This window comes from Cheilinus undulatus, linkage group 6, assembly GCF_018320785.1.
Source record: "Cheilinus undulatus linkage group 6, ASM1832078v1, whole genome shotgun sequence".
Taxonomy (NCBI): Eukaryota; Metazoa; Chordata; class Actinopteri; order Labriformes; family Labridae; genus Cheilinus; species Cheilinus undulatus.
Genome location: NC_054870.1, coordinates 4,863,505 through 4,885,911, shown reverse-complemented (window position 1 = coordinate 4,885,911; position 22,407 = coordinate 4,863,505). Strand labels below are relative to the sequence as shown.

Sequence of the window (22,407 nt, the reverse complement as noted above, 5' to 3'; positions counted from 1 at the left end):
GTACATGGAGCACCATTCTCAGGTTGACCAGGGTAGAGCCAATGATAGCCAGGGCCAGCCAGGACCGCCCTAAAATCTGACTGGACACCTTAAAATTACTGACTGTTCTTTCAGCTAGTCCTTAGTATGTCCAATCACATCTTTACCAAAATTAGACTAGATTTACTGAAAATGGCCCAACCGTCTTTATAATTTTCTGTGGCACCCCTGAAATCGGCTATTGTTGTGCTTTTATTTTGAAGGATATATCTCCTTCAATTACATCTTTTGTTCCATCGTAAATCTAAACTGCCCCATTTTGCAGTAAAAACGTGATTATGGTTGAAAATTTGGGCCATAATTTATAGTTAAGGAAGTGATGGTGGTTCCTGCAACTTGACCAGTTGAGAGCCAGCCCAACAGTTTGTGTCAGAATATTAAAGGTTTATGACGACAACAAACTCAAAAAAGATTTTCTGCCTCGTAGAAACTCTTCTTCTTTAGCTGATGGATTATGATTTGGCTTTTTGGGGGGCAGTTTTTGCCTTTACCCACTGTCCTCTCTAAATAGAGTCAGAGATCGGGACGGGAGAGTGGGGGAAAGACATGATGCAAGAAAGGAGCCACAGGCCAGACTTCAACCCAGGCCACCCGTGAAAACGGAGCTCTCCCTAACCACTAGGCCATCTCTGCCCCGGGTTATGATTTTTCAACAAATGCTCAGAAAGAAAAGGACAGAAATATGAAAGCAGAGTTTATTTATATAAAAAGACATGAACACATGTGTTTCTCCAGCATGAAAGTGCTTTGATTAGAACATCGTTAAAGACTAAGAGGATGAAGGTTTTTAACTGTCAAAATAAAACTAAAGGAAAAAACGGACTACATGAGGATGCGGTTTCTCTTCTCTTAAAACAGATAACATGAGGGCAGTCTGATAAGTGTTAAAGACCTGTCTTTAAAACATAAGGCCTAACAGAAATGTAAAAAAAACCCCAAACAAACAAACAAAAAAAACAGTCCCATATAGTCAGTGTACTGCTCTGTGATTTTTTTTTTTATGGTTGACTTCACTGACAGTTTCCATGTCTGAGGAAGAAAACACCAAAAACATCAGAAACAAAAGGAACTTGAAGGCAGTTAGGAAAGTAAAAGAAAAACAAATACATGTTTACATCTTTTAAAGTCTAAAAACAGCAGTTTCAGGACAGTTTCTTTAGTTTTTACCAAAGGTGACTGCAGCGGTGTGCAGCTTCAGTTTTCCAGAAGGTCAGTGGTTCAAGGTTCGAGTATTTCAAGTGTTCTCAGGTCAGCGTGATCTCTGATGACTCTTTGGCTTCGATCACTCTGAAGACTCCCACCTTCTCCTTCTTTATGCTCCCTTTGTCTTTGTCTGAAAATGATATTTACACGTTAAACAGTGGAAAGATGCCGCTAAAGTCCAGTTCAACACAGTTAAAGTGACAGATCTTAACTCAGTAGATAGGATCCATGTTAATGACGGTGAAGAGTCAAACTCGCTGGGGAACACAATCATGGTTTTAGGATTTATTTCTGACTATGGCATGCTTCATTTACTACCGATGTGGACAAAAGAGCATTAGAAAGTATACACAATTTATCTAGGTTCTTCTACAGTCCAACAAAAACTCCCTGGTGAGAATGAAGAGAACTTTTAGGCACTGATACCAGACAATGGCTGAGTTGTGTGTAGTCTTACTCATTAAATCACTACGATCCAGTAAAGCCTCCAGGTCCTTGTCGCTGATCACTTTCCCTCGTGATGCTTTCACCTCTCTGAAAGTTCAAAACCACATGTTCAGCCTCTGCAATAACCTGTCTTTATTTAATTCACATTTACAGAGGTTTATGTTGGAGTAAAGTTGGCATCTTACTTCTCAGTGCCTCTGGCTTTGAGCAGCTCCATCAGCTCGTCCAGATCGATGCAGCTTTTACTTTGGTTCAGATCGGCCTTCCCTCCTTTAAACTTGTCTGTACGGGGGAAAAAAACATCAGAATGTCACATTCAGAACATTTTCAGGCCACAGCAGAAACAGCAATTCAATAAAGAGAAAGGTAGAAACATAACCATGAGGAAAAATGATAGATTTGACAGCTCTGGCTCCTCTGGCGTGAGGGTTACCCGCTCCCTTCACTTCTAACATTTATAGGTCGTTTCCACCGAGCAGTCCAATTCAGTTCGGTGCCAATCTCGGGTACCAATCTTACCTATCCATCCCAAAAAAGATGGAGCTACACACACAGCTAGAGAGGTTTGCACTGCCGCACTTTCAGTGTGACACTGTGAGGAGCAGGCAAAAACAGGAGAAAAACAGACTATAATCTGCTAAAATCAGGGATATTTGGACTCAACAGAGATCCACACTGTTTCCTAGTCCGTGTATACTGATATCTGGCCATAAATTGAGTTCACTGACGTTTATCTGGACCTGATTTTAAGAACACAAAGCAGAGCCTGAAGGCTCATACCAGCCTGGTTTATCTGCGATGGGTATGAAACCGAGTTAATGCTGAAGTTTTTATAAGTACGATGCTTTTGATCAGTTGATTCTCTGTATGGTAGATAGTTATTCATCTACTTCTAACTTTGGGTAACCTGTAAAAACATTGCTCTGTGGTTGCTGAATGTGTTTGTTTGCAGCCTATTTTAAAATTAGATCAGAGCACCCAGGATTTCTGACTTAATCTGGTATGATTTTAAAACCAGTTAAAGCTTTAGTTTATTTTTATTGTGGCAAATTCTCATGGTATAGCTCACAATTCTTATATTATGTCCTATAAACCAGCAGTTCTCAACTGGTGGGTCAGGACCCAACAGTGGTTCGTGAATGGGTGCCAAGAAAAAAAAAGATGTGGCACAAAGTCCGCACAAAGTGTGTGGACATACAGTACATGCTTACATTTTTATCAAGTTTTCCAGTGATAATGAGGAAATGTTGGTCTTTTCCCCAAGATTTCAACTTATATATATATTGTCTCCCTCCAATATAAAATTGTTTCTCATAAGATAATTGGGAAATTCCTTGACAAATGACTACATTTCCATGCCATCTGAGGAAAATTGAGTAGAATATAATGTGCACCTATAATAATGCACTTTTCAAACTTGCTTGTCTTGTCCACTTCGGGTCCAAACTGCAGCTTTTTTCATCACAGCACTTGGTTATGATTAAATATTGTCAGAAATCTGGGTCGCACTTGATCAACAAGGAGGTGGTGGTGGTTCCTGACCCTAGACCAGTTGAAAACCACTGCTATAAACTGTTACAGACTAGATATATTCTCATATCAACATACCGTTTCGATTCAAAACATCTCTGCAGACGTATTCCATCAGCTGAGGATCTGTACTGACTGCAGTTACGATAATTAAGATAGTTATTAAAAAACAGCAGTTTTTAGCTGAAATAAAGCCATTTACTGTTTATTCCTGGACCGCCAGACTAGGGCTGTATGTGACATGCCTTTACAGCCCACCCACCAAGTAAGGGTACGGGTGTCTGTGAAACAAACTATCTTGGTGTTTTGCGTACTGAACTATACTCAATCAAACCAGACCACCTGATGGAAACGCGGCTTTAGTTGACTACACACTGAGTGATCTTGAAAGTTTTGGATGGAATTAAAATATTGATTAAATGACAGATTAAATAATGATTGGGATGTGGTCTTTGACAGATAAGTTAATTCCAGGGGTCACAATTCGCTTCAGAATTCACTCACAATCTAAAACCTTGCCTAATTCACGGTACTTTTTTGTTAAAAAGGATTTACTCCATGTAGTGTCGTCTGGCAAAGGGGTCAAGGAAGGTGGTAGGAAGGCAACAGCAGACTTCTTTTCCCCAGAGGTGAGCTTTTTATTTACAGAAATTATTAAGTAATGCATGTTAAATTATCAAAAACAACAAAAGTTGAATGAAAATCAAAGCGAACTAAATCGTAACTAAATTAAAGTAAGGCACGTGTTAGAGGGAGCACAGCCTCCCTGTCTTCCCCCTGCAAATATGAACTTGCATTGCTTAATAAACTGCTAAACTACTGGATTAGCTGCAGCTGTGAAGAAAGTGGAAACCCACATTTCTCTAAACCAGGGTTATCAAACTCACTGAGTCTGGGGCCAGATTTGCTCTAATGAGACGTCCCGAGGGCCCAACGATCTAGGCCAGGAGTGTCAAAGTCACCCACTTTGTCACACTCCAGCCTGCTGTGCACGAAGTTATTTTTCATTAAAATGTGTGAGAGATAATGCAGTTTTAACATCTATTTGTTGTTTTTAATCTCATCATTCTTATAGTGTAAATACAGAGGAAGGCAAATTTTTGCTTGAATTGCAAAATAATCATTCACTGTTGACAATTCTGTAGGAGAATAGATGTTACAGTTAAACAAGTGAGCATGTTAACTGGTGACGTTCATCTGAATGTGTTGGTGGTTGTCATTTGCTCTATTTGCACAGGATGAGTATTGCTCTGGTACCTCTGGTTATTTGTTATAATAGATGTGCAGGGTGAGGGTGCAGGGATCCAGCCTGTGTCGGGACGGTCTCAGTCAGAGAATCTAACCTCTAATCTGGTTCTCTCACTCCAGTAACTCACTCTTATGGATGACCATCTGCTCCAGCTTCCTCTTGGCTGAGGCTCTCTCCAGAATCTTCTGGTCGATGGTGTTGGCTGTGACCAGACGGTACACCACCACTGGTTTGGTCTGCCCGATACGGTGACAGCGGTCCTGAGCCTGCAGGTCTGCCTGGGGGTTCTGAGAGGAGATAACAGAACACAGAGCATGAGGGGGGAATGCTATATTTAGAAATGAGGTTTAAAGAATGTTTTAAAAGGTGCACCCACCCAGTCGCTGTCAAAGATGATGACGGTGTCGGCAGCCGTCAGGTTGATCCCGAGTCCTCCTGCTCTGGTGCTCAGCAGGAACAGGAAGACCTCCGAGTCTTTGGAGAACTTTGTCATCTGGAGAAGAGGAGAAGCATGGTTATGATGAATCAAGGATGTGTGCTCATGATAGTTCTAAAAAAGGACAGTGTTCTGGAAGTCTGCTAGAGAAGAACCGAGCAACTCACATTTTCATCTCTGTCTGCATACGACATGCTGCCGTCCAGCCGGCTGTACTGGAAGCCCCGCAGGTAGCAGTAATCCATCAGAATATCCAAGATGGACGTCATCTGACTGAAGATCAGAACCTGGACCAAAACAACTCAGTCAGCAAAGAATAAAAAGCAACAAAGAAGAAAGGCAGACACTGGATCTACATCACTATAAAGCTGAGGTCATAGCTGTTCCTTCCTGTTAGATTAAATGAGAAATGTCCTCTAACTTGGAAGAAACTGATCTCTGATCAGTGTTAACTAATCAACAAGTGGACAGTAGCTGCAGCCAATGATGCCCTCTGGGATTGACCTACTTAAACTTTGAACTTCCTAAAAAAACAACCCCTAAAATCTAAACACTGTTCAAAAACAACCTCTTAAAAGCAGAGGATTTACTAAAATGCTGTGCAGGAATTACATCTTAAGTCTTTATTTCTTAGCTTCTGTAGCAGGATGAGACATAAAAAAAACTAGTAGGAAGCTAAAACTCTTGGCTTTAAGTTCAAGTGATTGCAGTTGGCCTTAAGTTCATTATCATGTTTCAAACATCAACAAAATACAAAAAAATATTTCTATCGGTCAATTCCATGTGGGGGCCAAAGGAGCTGAAATCTAAATATTTAATTCCCATCTACCCTCCACATGTGTATTCCAGTAAATATTGCAGTTCATCAATCATGTCTTATAAAACTGGCAGGTTTATCCCTTTATGACCTACCATAGAGGGCAAAAACGAAGATAAAATGAAATTGTGCTCATTTTGCAAAAAGGCAGCATGTTTATAAAACTGAACTATTTACAGTGTGCAATCAAATCTCTAAGCGTGCCGGATACTTTTGAGCATACATGTGTTTGCAGAGGACCATGTTGATACAATAACAAGTGCTACTCGTGACCTGCAAGAAAACAATGCAATAGGTTTGGGCAGACAAAACGTCATCATGTACACCTAAAGTAGGAAGTGCTGTGAAAGGCAGCGTTCCAGATTATATCACAGTATATTGTTTTTGATGTTTGCGCTTTTTACTACATTTCTGCAAAAGAAGGAAGTACATTTTTGGAAGGAAACAGTACTCTGGAACATATTGAATGTGTGACATGTTAGTCTTACTCCTACGGTTTTATATGCAAAAAGAATTATTGCTCTATCTCAGCTGGTTGCAGTTCTACCAGCTGTTAAAAAAACAAATGCATTTGCGGTCCCTCAAGTCTTAAAGGGCTACAGCAGTCTTACGCCCAATGATTTTTGTGTGATTTCAAAGTCACCGATAAAACTCCAAAGTCGAAGTAAAATCATGGGAGTCTTGCTAAAGTTGCAGCACGCCCCCCTAATATCAGTCGTTAAGTGTAAGGTGGACATAAGACTCAATCCCAGTAGTTTTAAGGCGGTCTCCCCTCAGTCTTGTTGTTATGGCAATATCAGACGTGTTTGATCAGAAGTCTTTAGTCTGGTCTAATGCAATTTTCAATGACGCCACTGTCTTTCACAACCAATGGGAACTGGTGTTGTGCATAAGCATGTTAAATCTGTTCATTTTTCAGAAGGTGAAAGTGCACATTGTTCAGTCTGAAGCCTTTGAATGTCCACTCAGAATTCAGCAGATGTTTCTGTTTCTGTTTCGAGCTGCAGTCAGGTCCCTGAACCGCTGCCTGCAATCATGTCTGTCAATTCATTCCAGGCTGACATGATGGTACAGGAACACGCCACTGGGATTTCGAAAGTAAAAGCCCCATCAGTTTGTTTCTGTGGTGATACAACCTCCATTTTCAAACTGTACTTTTATTCTGAAGTGTTTCTGCGATAGTTCTTCAGTTGTTGCAGTAACATGTGGAGTTGCTTTCGTTTCTACTCAATGAAAATGATCTAAAAGCATCAGATTAAAAGAGATATTAACTCAAATGCAATCTCTGTCTCTTTCTACATCTTGTTCTTCACAAAAGTTATGAATTTCCACCACATGCATGATGGGAAATTATCATAAAAGAAATCTTACGTTAGTCATGAAGTTAGTGACCCCCAAGTCTTTGCAAAATCTTAGTCTGAGACTAAAAACTCAACAACTTGATCTTGAACTGTCTTTAGATGTGAGAGGGTCTCAGATGTCAGTCTCTTTAGAGTCTTTTAAAATTTTAGAAAAGTCCTCTGGTGTAAGGCCGACCTTAAACACACAGAAGTAAGTTGCATCTGGTTTTAAAGGTAGAGGCACGCCAGTGTCTCACCCAGACTGGGTGGGCGTCTTAATGGGTGTGTCATTAAAGTTTCCCTTCAGCTAATTTCTCGCTCTGTGTAACCCTCTGTTCTTATTTTCAGTCTAGTTTTAGAGTCATGTCTCTTCCTGTGCTGTAAACAAACACCGCACCCCTTGTCATTGCTGTGTGACCAGGGAAGGAAACTGAAACCCAGGCACATAAAAACCTGGTTCTGTATCTTTAAAAACCTGGGAGTTAATAACATTTTTGCTCCTTGATGCTGCTATCAAGATTCTGTGATGTAACAACGATGTAAACATACACCAGAAGAAAGGTTTAAACCTCTCTCTGAGAGACTGTGTCCTAAAAAAACCAGTGTGATTTATAATCCAGATTTGATGGTGAATAACCCTCTAGTGTTTCTACTAAACTGATGCATAGTCATATTTGTGACTATGGTGTTTTTTTTCACCTTGTGTCCTCGTGCCTTCAGTGCAGGCAGCAGTCTGTCCAGAATGAGGAACTTCCCAGAGCTCTGCACCAGCTGCTCATCGATCTGCAGGGGAACAGCGGTTCGTATAGATGGTGAACACAGACATATCTATATTTCTTTAGTATCACCCTGTAAAAAAACATTTATTTCAACAGCTAAATATCAGTAATTTTCAACCATTCATTTGGCTTTGAGTAAATTATTGCATCATTTATGATTCAAAGTGTAAAAACACTCCAAAGTTAACACCAGCTTTAGCCGCAGGGTTACAGAGAAAATGAGCAGGTGAATCCACACTACCTTGAATTCCTGAGTGGCTGGATCCAGGGGGTACTCCACCAGGTATGGGTGGTTACAACATCTCTTCAGCAGCATGAGGATGTTCTGCAGCTTCAGGTTGATCTGTGCATCCAGAGGACACTGGACGTCCAGAACTGGAGAGGAGCTAGAGGATAAAAAGACAAGTTTGAAAAGTCATGTAAAGGCCTCTAAACGGCGAGAATCACTTTTTAATGCTGTTCGCTGTGCTGACCTCTGCTCTTGCTCCTTACGGACCCTCTCCAGATATTTCTCCAGGTCATACGGCGTGTCTCCATCCGTTTCTGTGTAGTCCACCACCTTTCTACTGCGACGCTTCGGCCTGCCACTTGGTGTCAGCGTTACAGGAGCCTCTGTCTAAAACACAAAACAGACCAAATTGATATTTCACACATGAAAACCCAAATCAATACGAAGAAATAAACATCTCTGTGCAGAGTAACTGCACAGTTTCATATTTGTATCTGATGTTACCTTTTCCTGACCCAACATCTTGGCGATGGTCTTGTTAACCACAGCGGTGTAAAAGGCCTCCTGTTTGGGTGCGAGGGGGGCGTAAACAATGATCTCTTTCTTTGGAGGAACCTCCAGAGTCACGTCTGTCTTCAGCCTCCTCAGCAGGAACGGGGTCAGAATCTGGAACAGGATCAGACACTTAGGAAAGCCTTCAGAAACTCTAACAGAGGTCTATTTCATGCAAACATTTTCTTACATTTATGATGCAGAAAATCAAAGAAAAGGGGAACAAAACATTTGCAATCACAGACAGAATAACCTGCAGAGGATGCACACTAAAACAGTTACTGCCTTAAATTTGTTTGACAGTCTTTTGTGATTTGCAGAGAGTGGAGACGGAGGACTGACCTGGTGCAGCATACTCAGGATGTTCTGCTCGCGCTCAGCAGCCACCACGTTCTCAGCCTCACCGAGGGAGTCAATGTCAAACCAGGACTCAAAGCTAAACCGCAAACACGACAAAAAAAGGTTAAGCATGAACCTACTGCTGTACAGTCTGTATGTAAAACCATGGAATAAATTTACGGCTTAAGGAGCTCCTAATCTGACACAGTAAGTGTCATAACAGACAAAATGATCATGGAGTAAGAAGAAGAGGGAAATAAAGCATGGCAATGACATATCCTCATATTCATCAGAAGAAATGTATTCAGTCAGCCCTTTTCTTTTGTGTTTTATTCTACTTAGACGCTTGTTTCAAGGTTCACATTCACTGTTTGGATATAAGATGTCTAATTGTCTCTTTGCCAATGAGAAAGTGCTAACACCTGAATTCTTTCTACTGGCCAGCAGGGGGAGACATCAATGTTTGCAAGACAGTAGAGAGGTATGGAACTCTACCAGAAATGTGAACCCCCAGTCACACTGGCAATGCCATTTTATTTAACATTTTAAGTTTTTGTGTCTAAATCATTGATTTCTAATCTCTGTCACAGACACAGAAAATCTGTTAAACTTAATACTTTAATACCTTTTTCAAGGCCTTCTTCAAAGGTTTAAGACCTGATCCCACCTTCAATTTTTTACCTGTTACAATTGCAAGATAAAAATTTGAGAACACAGAAAATTCTGGTACTTTTTCTTATTGTAGTATGCAAAACAAGCTCTCTTGGAGCATTTTAAAATCAGACTATGAGAAAAAAAGACCTCAGCTTGAAACCAAAATTTAGATGAAAGTAGTAGAGCAGACATTTTTACTTCAACAACCTAAACAGAGGCGTGCCACGATCTAGAAGTACCTATTTACAGGTTTTGCTCTGTAGTTAAAAATAAAAGCAAGAGCATAGATTTAGATTTTAAGAAAAAAAATACCTTAATCTGAAATCTATTCTCCAAGTTAAGATATCAAACATAAAGACAAGGATTGGGGCCACTGACAAAAAACAAATTGAGATGCACTTTTTTTTTTTTTTACTTTTTGGGGAAAAGTAAATGTTCATCTAAGTAAGAAGAGATTTTTGTCTTTGAGATTACCTTTGGTAAAAGTGAACTAGAAAGTCAAGACAAATGTATTTATAGTACAAGAATTACAATTATTCTTGAACAATACTTATTTAGTACTTGAAATTTATTTTCTTTCACCAATTTGCCAGGAAATAAATGCATCTGTAGGCATATCACTGATGTTCACTCATGTATATTCCTCAGCAGGAGTTATTAAAGTCATGCACTGAAGTAAAAAAAAAAAAAAAAAAAGATGACAGATCGACACGCTAACGTTCAATACCAAACTAAAAGCCTAGTGATGGTTAGATATTTGGAGCAAACGTCACATGGCAGAAGAAATAAAAGTTAAAATAAGCACATGAAAACGCCCCAAATAGAAAGGCATCAGACCTGACCTTTACAGGAAATATATGTGATGAAAACTAAGCATAAAAAACAACCGACTCAGACAGACTAAACATTTTTAGATGCTAAAAACTACAATATTTTTTATCTTAGACTTTTCAATACTTAAGTTTCACTACATTTCAATACTTTTTTCAGACTCTGCAGACACCCTGTCGTTAACCATGATAGTCATTTAGTGATTTATGGCTCCATTCAGAGTAAAACAAGTAACAAAAGAAGGAAATCAACAAGAGCTTTGTATCTGATTGATGGATCTCTATCACAGTGATCTGTCACACAGGTTAAAGGTCAGGCAGTGCTTCTCTCTTATTTTTGTGGGATATATTTTTCTGCAAAGAGCATAACTTAGAAGCTGGGTAATACAGAAAAGTGCTGCACTATTAATCTAATCGCAGATGTGAGTGCATATCAGGCCGTGCACTTACATAACCACATAAAAGGCTGCTGTATTAGCTGATACTTTAAAGGTTTACTAAAATGTCTACAGCAAGGCCTTTAAATTTCACCAGTGCCACGATTGAACTTTTAATGGACATGAAGGTAACAGTTTTTGTCACATCAAGTTATTTTGAAAGCAGTACTGTAAAAAACAAAGTTGTGTGTCTTTTTATGCTTCTTAAGATTTCTATGTATTGAGTTGAAAAACACACACCTCTTAACTCTGCATTTTCCTTGATAATTAAGCAGGTAGACCCATGAAACCATTTGTGGATTATATCGTAATCTCAAAATTGTTCAGTACAATCCCAATTGCACACCATTACTAAATCATGCAGCAATAACGCGGACCACTAGTATAAACCAGTCATCATCATCAGCCAGTGGCCCGAGAGCCAGAAGATTAGTAAATTCAGAAAATGTGCAGAGGAATAAAATATGTTGTGGTATCTTTTGTCTTGGAATCCCTACCTCTATAAACCAGCTCCAAACCAACAGAAACCGAAACAGTTGTATCAGGAATGACAAACTGTTTTATGTATTTAGCAGAAATTCAGCAGTTAGCAAACATGATACATGATTAACATGGATCAGTTCACTCTTTCAGAGTGAAATTTTCTCTGTAAAAAACTTAAGACCTGTTTCCTGCATGGGTTTTTCCTCTAATCACGATACACCGTTGTTGCGTCAAACCAAGTAAAGGGGAACACGACAACCCTGGAAGTATTCAGCTAAAACATCTAGATTGTCCTCTTGTGGCTGGCAGATAAGTGAAGTCAGGATTTAGAAATGACACAAGTACTTTATCAGGGCTGGTCCCTCTGTTAAAGGTGCAGCTCAAAGAAAATCTAAAGTATTTAAATAATAATGTTAATTAGACCAAAATGATTAGTTTAGTCAAAATTTCAGCCCCCACAACAAAAAGCTGTGGCAGCAAATAAGCTGACCTTTGTGAAAATGTGGTTGATGAACCCCAGTATTAACCATTTTGTCTTAAAAGATAAAAAACTTTTTTATATTTCCCAGTACACTTAAAGGTTTTAAACGTGATGACTTCGTCGCGGTGTGTTGTACCTCTTGAGGTCATCGAAGACTTCTGGCAGCAGGAAGTTGAGGAGGGACCAGAGCTCAGCGAGGTTGTTCTGCAGCGGCGTTCCCGTCAGCAGCAGTTTGTTGTCAGTCTGCAGCAGCTTCAGCTCCCTAACCAGCCGACAGTTGAGGTTTTTGATTCTGTGGCCTTCGTCCACGATCAGGTACTTCCACTGGTAGCGCTGGAACAGAAAACAGACAAGGCTCTGCTCATTAGACACAACATAGTGAGTCTTGAATACTGCTGCCATTGATCAGCTTGTCCCAGAAAAGCCTGCGCATTTTAGTTATATATGAAGAGGGGTCAAAAAGTCTGGTAGTGTGGTAAAGGATGTTCAGAAATCCTACCTGTAGGAACTTCCTGTCAATCATGGAGATCTCAAAGGAGGTGACGACTACTGGACACATATTGAGGGACCCCTGAGGCCGGCGGATCTGCTTTATTAGCTTGGCTCTCTCTGCCTGAGGGCCGTGGTAAAGAAGCACAGACACCTGGAACAGACACACGACATGGAGTCATTCCTGCCGGTGCTACTCATCACTGATACATCAGAGCATGGCAGGTTTATGGAGTTTCTAATCGTCTCGTGAAAAAAGAAAACTAATTCTGTGGTGAAATTTTGTTCACTGAATAAGTTTTCACTGATGAATTAGATGTGACTGAGACAGCTGTCTTTAAAAAAGAAAGTAATGAGGCTCTGCATCTGCTTGCCGATAGTAAGGTCACCTCAGTAACACCTCCTCCTCTTACCTCTGGTGTGAAGCGTTTGAATTCATTGATCCAGTTGGGCAGAGTGGAGAGAGGGGCCACCACCAGGAAGGGCCCCATTACTTTCTTTTCTATCATCATGGCAATGTGAGCGATGCACTGGATGGTCTTTCCCAGACCCATCTCATCGGCAAGAATCCCGTTGATGCCGTTCTCCCAGAGCATCTAGAAGCAGAGAGACACCAGAACAGGACGATTAACACAATTGTACGCTGAAAACTAGATCATATGTGACCGTCCTGGGACAGATAGGGCCAGCGAAACTAACTATAACTATAATCAAGCAATAAATAAAAGTCAGAGCTAAATAGATCCTTTTGGAACCAACTAGACCACCAACAGCTTATAAGTACATAATCACTACCCAGAATCCAACACTGGTTAAGCCTTACTAACCCTCAGCCACTCTATGCCTTCGATCTGGTACCACCTCATGACCCCTCCGGTGAATAACTGAGGCTGCTGGGCAGGGACCGGCTGGCCGTTGACCTTCCTGTGAGGATGAAGGAGATGCTTGGCGTTGTCTCTCACTGCCTCTGACAGACGGTTCTTGATGTCCTGGTTGGAATCGCTCATCTTCTCAATGTCCTCGGCTTCTAGTTTCTTTTGAGCTGGTGTTTCATCCTGATGTCAGATACACACAGATGCATGTGTTACAAAGACGGAGGAACTGATATTCTGTTCAAACCTGTCCTTTAGTTTCCACATTTCTTTTCATGAATTATTTAAATACACACAAAACAAGATGTAAACTAGAAAAGCACTAGGAGTGCAGACCTCATCCATCAGCCCTATCTCCCAATAGTGAAGAATCCTTTAAAACATTGCTGGATCCAGACAGTGATCCGGCTCACTCCCAAAATCTAATTGGCCGATTACTCATCCTCCCTGGTGGGGTGGAGACATGGTGAGGCAAAGCATTGGCTTCGCTACGTGTGGAAATCATGGCAGAGGGTGAATATTCCTCTATTCCTCCTAGCATTGTGAGTATTCTCGCTACAATTCGCTTTCTTTCTCTCTGTTACGCTCCGACTCGTCTCCTCGACTGGGCGTGTGTTTTTCAAACTCTATAAACTCCAAAACTTTGAATAAGTTACTCATGTCCGCCATCTCCTGGTGTTAAGTGGTAACAGTGCAGACCTCTGCTATCAGCCCTGTCTCCCAATAGTACAGAATCCTTTAAAAAAATCCTGGATCCAGACAGTGATCCGGATCAGTCCCAAAATCTAATCAGTTCTTCCTCATGCTATTTCTGACATTTCCTGAAAATTTCTTGAAAATCCGTCCATGACTTTTTGAGTCATGTTGCTAACAAACAAACAAACAAACCCACCCGATCACATAAACTCCTTGGCGGAGGTAAAAATAAATCAAACATTACCGATTCTTCTGTCTTTGCTTTCTTTGACTGAGACATGATTTCCTGGAAGACAAAAAACCATTAACAGTTAAATGAATGATAAATCTACACCAGTGATGAGCAACTTGGTTACTCATTCATTTTATTGTTAATGCAAAAGGGCAAAATTTTTACAGATTGTTGGATATTCTCCAGTCATCCCCTGTGATTATTAATAATTATTTAATGAAAGAAAGAATAAGTTGCTTTCCTGATAATCAATTTATAAGAATAGTTTATTTAATGAGATATACACAGAATTAAGTTAATTTGAAGCTGCCTTTTCAATGCAGTGCACATGACAATTCCTTGGTATTTAACTTGCATATTTATTAACAAGTGCATTTAGTAATGCAGCTAAAATATTTTTATGGAACAACTGCAGCCTATTGAGTCTAATAAAGAAAAAGAGAAAGAACTCAATTACAATAAACCAACGAGTAAAAAAAAAAGAAACAAAATAGATTTAGATTAAAAAACAAACAAATACATATATATATATAAAAATTAAAGAAATTACGAATAAATATACTTACATATTTTAACAAAAATTAATTTAAATTAGTGATGCATGATAAGTATTTTTTTGAAACGATACCGATAATTTCCTACTCCTGATGGCCGATAACCGATAATTACAGATAATTTTTTTTCAATTGTGTGATTTTAAAAATAAGTTTTTCCATGTATTTATGCACATCTGGGGGTAAGAAGGGGTTAATATGTAGTGAGCAAAGACACTTAAAACTAATTCTAACTGACATTATCCCCTTTTCCCTTGGAATAAATTCTTGACCAGTGGTCAAATCTGACATTTCAATTAACTAAACAAGGATTCAGCTGACTCATGTCAAATCAGACATAGAAACAAATGATAACTGGCTGTCATGTTTAACAAATGGAGATTTTTGGGTGTCTCTTTTTATGTTTTTGCTGCATAAGTCAGAAATAGAGCTGATGTTTAACATAAAGATTAAAAATATGTACTGACATAAGTCATATCAGAGGTAGATTAAGAATGTAAAGTCCACCGTGGTCTGTAACTTCTGTTCCTAACGTTGATTAGACTGAATGAAAGCACATAAAATAGAGCAGGCAGGTATACGTCTATGAAAGCAGCGGTGGATCAGGAGACTGTCAGAATGATTTGTCATTATTAGCGTTGCCTTTTGGCTCTGACGAACTTTCTGCAGTTTCCAGTGTCTGCTCAATCAGCACTCCGCCTCGTCTTAACCTTTGTCTAGGTCCTAATGCCCGCAGCTAATGCTAGTGGCTACTGCTGCTTCGTTTGAACGTTGTTAGGATGATGACTTTAAGTGACTTTAAAGACCAGTAGAAGACTTCTTTCCTCTCATTAGGACCTTTGCAGGGCAAATTCTACACACACTGTCATGTTATCCTCCCAGTAAATACTGAATAACTTCGCCGTGTTGTTAGCTCTTAGCACAGAGGCCGCTTCTCTTCTTCTCTGGTGGTTAACAGTGGGCCGTGTACTGAGGCACCACCTACTGTTTCGGAATGTGTAGTCTCGTAAGAAAGAAAACAAACGCAGCAATTATCAGTGGATTTTATCAGTTAATATTTTATTATCGGCAAAATTAAAATATGTAAAATATATGCGTTATCAGCCGATAATTATCGTGCATCCCTAATTCAAATTTTAAGAATTCTTAAATCTAAAAAGGAAGAAGAAACAGAAAATTTAAGTAAAATAAAATAGATTTTTTTAAAAATGAAACAAAAATGAAAAAAAGAATTTTATTAATAAATTTTAATTTGTTTTAAAAAAAGGAATCAACAATATTTACCACAAACTAAAAAGGAAACTGAAATTTATTTTCAAAGATTGTAGATAAATATTTAATAAAATAGCAAACAAGAAAACAAAATAAAAACAACAATTAAGTGAAATTTAGGTTAAAGAATCTGTTTTTAATGATATAAAAAAACTAAAAACACATTATATTCAATACAAATAAAACAATAAACAATAAAGTAAAGAAAACTCAAACAAATAAATGAAAAATCTATATATTTTTTCTAAAATCAAAAGCTTATTATTTTTTTAAAAACACATACCAGTTGCAAAAGACCATATAAAAAAAATGTTTATTTTTTTCATGCTGTCATGGCAGGTTTTGACTGTTTTCTTAAAGTTTATAATTTATTGGTGTTAGAAATTGACTTTAGGATTAAATTTATTGAGGTGCAAGGCCACACCAGTTGCCACACCAGTTGCCCCACCTTGATCTTCACTTCAGGTGTAAAATGATGAGAGGACTTACTTCTTTTGACATGACATCTGCTATTTTGTAGTCGTCGTCCCTCCTCCTCTTCTTTTTATCAACTAAAAAAGAAAACCAGTTTAAATGTCAGACATATTTACATGCATGGTATGTCCCTATACATACATACATGTAATATTTGGATTTGAAGCCTTTAATCCCTTCACTATACATTACAAAGGTAAACAGCAGATGACTCACTGACCTTTCTCAGGCTCTCCAGCTTTGGTGCTCTGCATCAAAAACAAACAGTTATCCATAAATGAGAAGACCAGCATTCAAACTCTGCTTAAATAAGTCTACAGTTAAACGTTCCTTACCTTCTTGGCCTTCTTTTCATTTTTCTCCTTCCTAAGTTTCTCCTAAAAACAGAGATATTGACAATGTGACTTAAACTTGACAAAGCAAGCCCATGAATGGTAGTCCATCTAAATGTTTAAATGCACAGCAAAGTCAAGCTTGGGCTCAATTAAGAGGGTATACTTGCCAGAATAAATTTACTTCCAACCATATCATCTATGTGTATTAGTCCAACTCTGAGAGCAGTTTTAGTAGGACTAACATGTGTGCATGCATTTTCCACATTTGTCAGACTTTACCTCATTCTGCTGTTGCTCCATTTTAGTCAGCAGGAACTTGGAGTAGATATTACTCTTCTGAAGCAAATGCTGCAGCCTCTTGAAACGCATGTCCTGGGAATCCCTCTGCCATGATTCCCGGGCCTTTAAATGACCAAACCAACAAGAACAACAAAGACTGTTAGGTATGTATGGAGATGGTTATCAAATATTTAAGGACAATCACATACATTTTTGTAAGAAAGAAAATGACAAGCTACACACCTTTTCAATCATCTCCTTTTCTTTCCTCTCCCCTTCCTCCATCGCCTGCTTCTCCTCTTCCTCCATTTCTTTCGTGATGACCACTTCAGACGCCATACTCTCGTTTTTTACGCCAGCATCTTCAAAGAAGAAACGATAATTAAAGCTGATATACTCAGGGAAAAGGAAAGCCCCTCTTACCTTAATTATATCCACTAAATGCAAACATTTCACCTCTCTTATGAATTGATCTTTGGCTATGTATAGGATGACATGAAATCTGAGGGGTGTACCATGAAGTGAGACTAATACATTTCTAGTAATATTTACAATTGAGGATCACATGGAGTTTGCATCATGAATGCAAAAAATTGGCATAGATCATGTTTCTTTGATGGTGGAAAAGCCAACTGTGATCGCAGTTAAAAAGTTGGTTAATAGTCCTGCTCTCCTGGAAGTTTGCGTATGTTGAGCTCACTTTGTGGTTTACCCCTCTGCTGGAAATCTATTGATGCACATGAGGAGATTTATGAGGCAAACTACAAAGTTCTATAATTATCTTAACCATGAATGACATGAGAGTTACATAACATTAATTAAACTGGGATTAAAATCAAGAAAATCCCCCAGTAAAGCCCCTCTGGGGTCCTAAGGGTCATAAATTGGGGTCACATGTGACTGACCCTCAGCAGCTCCGGTCTCCATGGCTGTCCCCAGCGGCTCCTGAGACTCGTCTGGTTTGGGGCAATGAGGGGAGACACTCCGAGTTTCTTCGTTCACACTGTAAACAACAGGAAGAACACAGATGATTTACAGAGGGGGAGCATTTCCTGTGGGTTTTTTTTATAGGGGGCGGGGCTAAACCCATTCACACATCTGACACTTTAATCACACCAGGCTTTCATCTGCAGAGCGTTCACTTTGCTGTGAGCTTCCTCTGTGACGGAGAAATGCTAGAATAGGGATGGGCAACAAATCCAGTTATTCATACATATAGCAGTCTTTTAAACAGCTTATAAAGTAAGACAACATGATTTATATTTACGTAGTCTGTAGATTATAAAGAAAAGGTGCCAGGCCTCCTCTTAGTAAAAGATCATTTACAGTGGGAACCACTAAAGGCATCAATATGAAAAGTTTAGTCTAAATTGGAAATGATCGTTTTATTCTTTTTCTTTAAAGAGTATTTACATTTTTATATTACTGACATGTGTTTGATACCACGTCGACAGAAACAGAATCCCTGAACACCAATTATTCTATGATTTGTTGATTTTAATCATCATCAATTTGCAAACTCCCGCAGAGTCTGAATTTGGGTGGAACTGGCAAGGAGCTAGAGGGATGCTCGCTTCTCAACACTTTTCCAAATGTTGCCAACATATGTGTGCAATTTAGACAATTCTCTTTCCCTCTCTCTCTTTTTAAGTTTCTGTATGTTTTAATACCACCAATCATCAAATAACAAATTTAATCATGTCAAAAACACGTGGTATTTGTTGTGCTAATGTTTTGTACAGTTCAGGCAGTGTGGCAGAGTTCGTCAGATATTTTTTTTTTGCTTATTAAAAATGAAAAACTAACAAATTAGTGTTTGTCAAGCACTTTTTTTCTTGTCATGGTATCAAACTGGTTTCAATGCGATTAAAAATTTCCATAAATCAAATGACACTGTAGTTCTGGATTCCAGATTTTTATTTGCCATGGAGTTCTACAGTGTTGTTCCAGAAGTAAAATTCCTGTTCATTTTCTCCACAGTGGATCTGATTCACCATAACGTCAGAAATTTTCAAGGTAGACTTACAAAAAAACTACCTGGGATTGAAAAAATGATAATAGCTAGCTTCGATAGAGGACAAGTTCAAAAGATGCCAGTTTATTTTTGTGGAAAACACTTTATTTAAGAGCGCTGTCAAAAGTACTTTAATGTCCATGAACCTAGAATATCTCTGATTCATGGGATCTCCCAGTCTCTCCATCTGCCCAGAGTATAACATAAATACATCGTCAGCCTCATAGCATAACTGCTTAAGTAATATTTCATGGTTTTAAGAAGTTAGAAAAAAACACATTTTTGCAAACACATTGGATTTTTTATATATACTGTAACAGTAATTTCCATCAGATGTGTGAACAAGTTTATTGAAAAAAAGAGAAGCCACAACAAGGACTACATCACAAATAAAAGTGACTTTATAGATCAAGATGATAATCAATAGATGACTTGGGCATGTAGAGGCTGTGGGCTTTAACAAGCTCTCTGATTGGCTGAAGATAAAGGCAATAAGCCACAATTAATCTGCAGGGTTAGGAGAGTGGGGTTAGGCAGATATCACCATTTGACCATAAATGATTCAGACATTAATGCTATGAGGCTAACAATGTGCAAACTATATTACTGTCATTTACAATTAAAACACAACAATGCAGATAAGTAAGGAGGAAAATGTTTGATTGCTTGAAAAATTATTCCTAACAATGAATTTGTGTGAATGAATGAAACTGTGTGATATGTAGATCATTAAGAAATGTGTCAACAGTCTTGCGCCTTTGCTTCTTTTCTATATTTTCTAATGCTGTTTTTTTTCACCAAATCTAATGTCTTACAGTATGTTGGTCGCTGGTTAGCTCAGTTTAAGCATTAAAAGGGTTGTAATAAGGATTATACAGAGTGTCTATGAAGATTTGAATGGTGAATTTTACTTCCAGAACCAGAGCCAGAGGAAAAGTGGGTGGGCACTGTTGAGCTCCATATCTGCAACGGTCCAGTATGGTGCATCCCTACCTGCTCTGTTTAAATACTTACTGCCCCATATAAAACTCCTCATCGTTCGTGTTTTTTACCATTTACCCCCTTGTATGAACAGTAAAAATAATGTACTACATATAATTCGTGTTCTTTCATATTTTGCATGTGCTGCTGTTATTCACCACACGTCATTGTACGCTGCAGCCATCTAAGGTCATGACAAAAGGGTACCTTTGATGCTCCAAGGTTAAAAGATAAAACAGCATTTCAATTAAACAGTGTGATCAATTCATCGATACCAATTATACTGACAGATAAGATATGATCATTAAAAGACACCCGAAGCAGCAAAAAGGACTTACCAGCTCATTTTTAGGAACAACGAAGATTTTCAGTCTCTGACAGAAAAAGTTTCTTTTCCAGAAGAGGTTAATGATTCTGTCGTAAATTCTCGTTACACAATCTGTTATTTAAGCAGCCGTTGAGTCTTCGTGCTAGTTGGTGAAATAGCTAACTAGCGGTTATTCTCAAAGTTCGTAAGTGCTCAGCACCGCAGATAACCGGGAAATTCGCAAATAAAATGTTATCAAAAAATGAGCAAAAGTATTAAAAGGAGGCTGATTTGAATCCGACTCTGCCACTCTCCAGCAAGCACAGCGTGTGTTGGTTCAAACCTCCGTGTAGCAAGTAGACGTTAGATTTGTACATCCGGTCCGATCCTTTCAAAATAAAACAGGTTACGTGGATGTTGCGTTAAAAAGCTGCGTTAGGAGGGCGTGGTTATCTTTTAATACGAAGGACACAACGCTTCACTTCCGCCACTGAGCTCGAAACACTTCACCAAGCAAGGAGCTTTATGGTAGGCGGGGCTTCCTCATTTCGCGCCAGTAAGGACGAAACCAAAAGTAAGAAAATAGGGGGGACCTTTGAATATGGAGGAGATATGTCAGTGTTTTAGATTTAAAAGAACGAAACTAAGATTTCGAAAAATAGTGGATTTTTATTTGAGCAAAACTGTGAAATGTTTATGGACTATATAGGACCAAACTTAGGGAAAATAAGGTTTTTAAGAACTTCAGCACCCCTCTGAATACGATACTGTTCCACATCAAAGCTGAAATTTCCCGCGAATGTGGATTATACATTTACATCGGCTCTATTGATGTTTAAAAGCGAAGGTATTTAAATGATTTAGGGATATTGGGACACTTTTTCCTTTTTGTCTTTTACTATCATTGTTGACTATTTAGTTTAATAGAAAGTCTAGCACCTGATCCATTTCTGTAATGATGAAAACAGTTCACATGCAATTCAGAAGAAAGTCAATGGTCCAATGAGGAATGGGTCAAACTTGTGTTAACTGGTCCAAAACCTGTTTATTATGATTACTATTGTTATTTTCATTCATTTATACTTAAATTGGAGGGTTAATGATGGAATCCTTGACTCTTAATCTTTTTCCATTTACACAAAAAATACACATTTTAACCTGTTAACCCCTTTAACCCCATTTAACCCGTTTCAACCTGTTAACCCCACTTCTTTCACATTGAAACATGCCCATATTCATGGGTCTGAGTGTTGTGACAGTATTGGTTTATTTTATGTTGACTTCACTGAAAAAGGTGAATGGAATTAAACTTCTTCGAATCACACCTCTATTGTTTACACGGATGCATGTCAAGACTTTTGCATCTCATCAAATTTCATGAAGTGTCTTCTGTGTTCAAGTTTCTATTTTGGATTTCCTTGTTAGAAAGAATCCATTGTATATTTTTTGTAGTGCTGTTAATATTAATCTCATTAACCATAATGAATGAAGTCTACAACAGAGCTGTCTTTTATAAATCGTGATTAATCATATTATTTATTGTTTTTCAACATTTTTTGGTTAAGCCAGGTCAGTGTCTCCCTGCAGCCACAATAATAGGTCCACACTGGTCCTTAATGTCTCATTTCACCATTAAAAAAATATCACAGACGGCTCAGTTGATAGGTCAGAAGTCTGTGTGTAATCAAACATTTACTTTTTTACTTACTCCCTTTAAGATCCATAACAAGTTCCTTTTTCCATGGTTTACTTCATATCATAATCCTTGATCTGCCTATAAAAGCAGCTCTGAATCCATACAGGAAGTCAGTTATGACCGTAAAAACCCCAAAATGACAAAAAAGAGGTTTGAAAGCAAAATAGTAGAATTATGAAATACGATTTTTTTTTTTTTAATGATGCGCTTAATCACAATTCACTTCAGAAAAATGTTTGATTAATCCTGACTATGATTTTAAATCTTTGACAGCCTTGTTATATTTTTTTTTGGTCATATATCAAAAACACTGACTTCCACTGCTGGAGGGGCTGAGGCAAAGATACTTCTTTTTAACACA

The 22,407-nt window shown here is 38.5% G+C and overlaps 1 protein-coding gene across 1 annotated transcript; it reads right to left on the bottom strand.

The window, feature by feature from the left end:
• Nucleotides 1-720: 720 nt before the first annotated feature.
• Nucleotides 721-20,716, bottom strand: hells (helicase, lymphoid specific). The gene is made up of 23 exons (XM_041790263.1): nt 20,382-20,716; nt 17,954-18,051; nt 17,292-17,410; nt 17,049-17,171; nt 16,770-16,811; nt 16,655-16,682; nt 16,450-16,511; nt 14,147-14,188; nt 13,162-13,389; nt 12,748-12,930; nt 12,345-12,488; nt 11,982-12,178; nt 8,964-9,057; nt 8,574-8,735; nt 8,314-8,456; nt 8,082-8,226; nt 7,761-7,844; nt 5,072-5,191; nt 4,845-4,961; nt 4,596-4,755; nt 1,875-1,971; nt 1,700-1,776; nt 721-1,372 (listed from the first exon to the last, which is right to left on the bottom strand). Exons 1-23 carry the CDS (start codon nt 20,387-20,389, stop codon nt 1,284-1,286), a joined length of 2,562 nt encoding a protein of 853 aa, XP_041646197.1. The 5' UTR covers nt 20,390-20,716; the 3' UTR covers nt 721-1,283.
• Nucleotides 20,717-22,407: the final 1,691 nt, after the last annotated feature.

Bases quoted from the DNA above. Each gene is read 5' to 3' on its own strand.
- hells (XM_041790263.1), bottom strand. The intron at 12,489-12,747 runs GTAAGAGGAGGA...TGTCTGTTCCAG, and splicing joins TCAAACGCTTCACACCAGAG to GTGTCTGTGCTTCTTTACCA. The intron at 1,972-4,595 runs GTGAGTTACTGG...TCCCCCGTACAG, and splicing joins GCAGATGGTCATCCATAAGA to ACAAGTTTAAAGGAGGGAAG.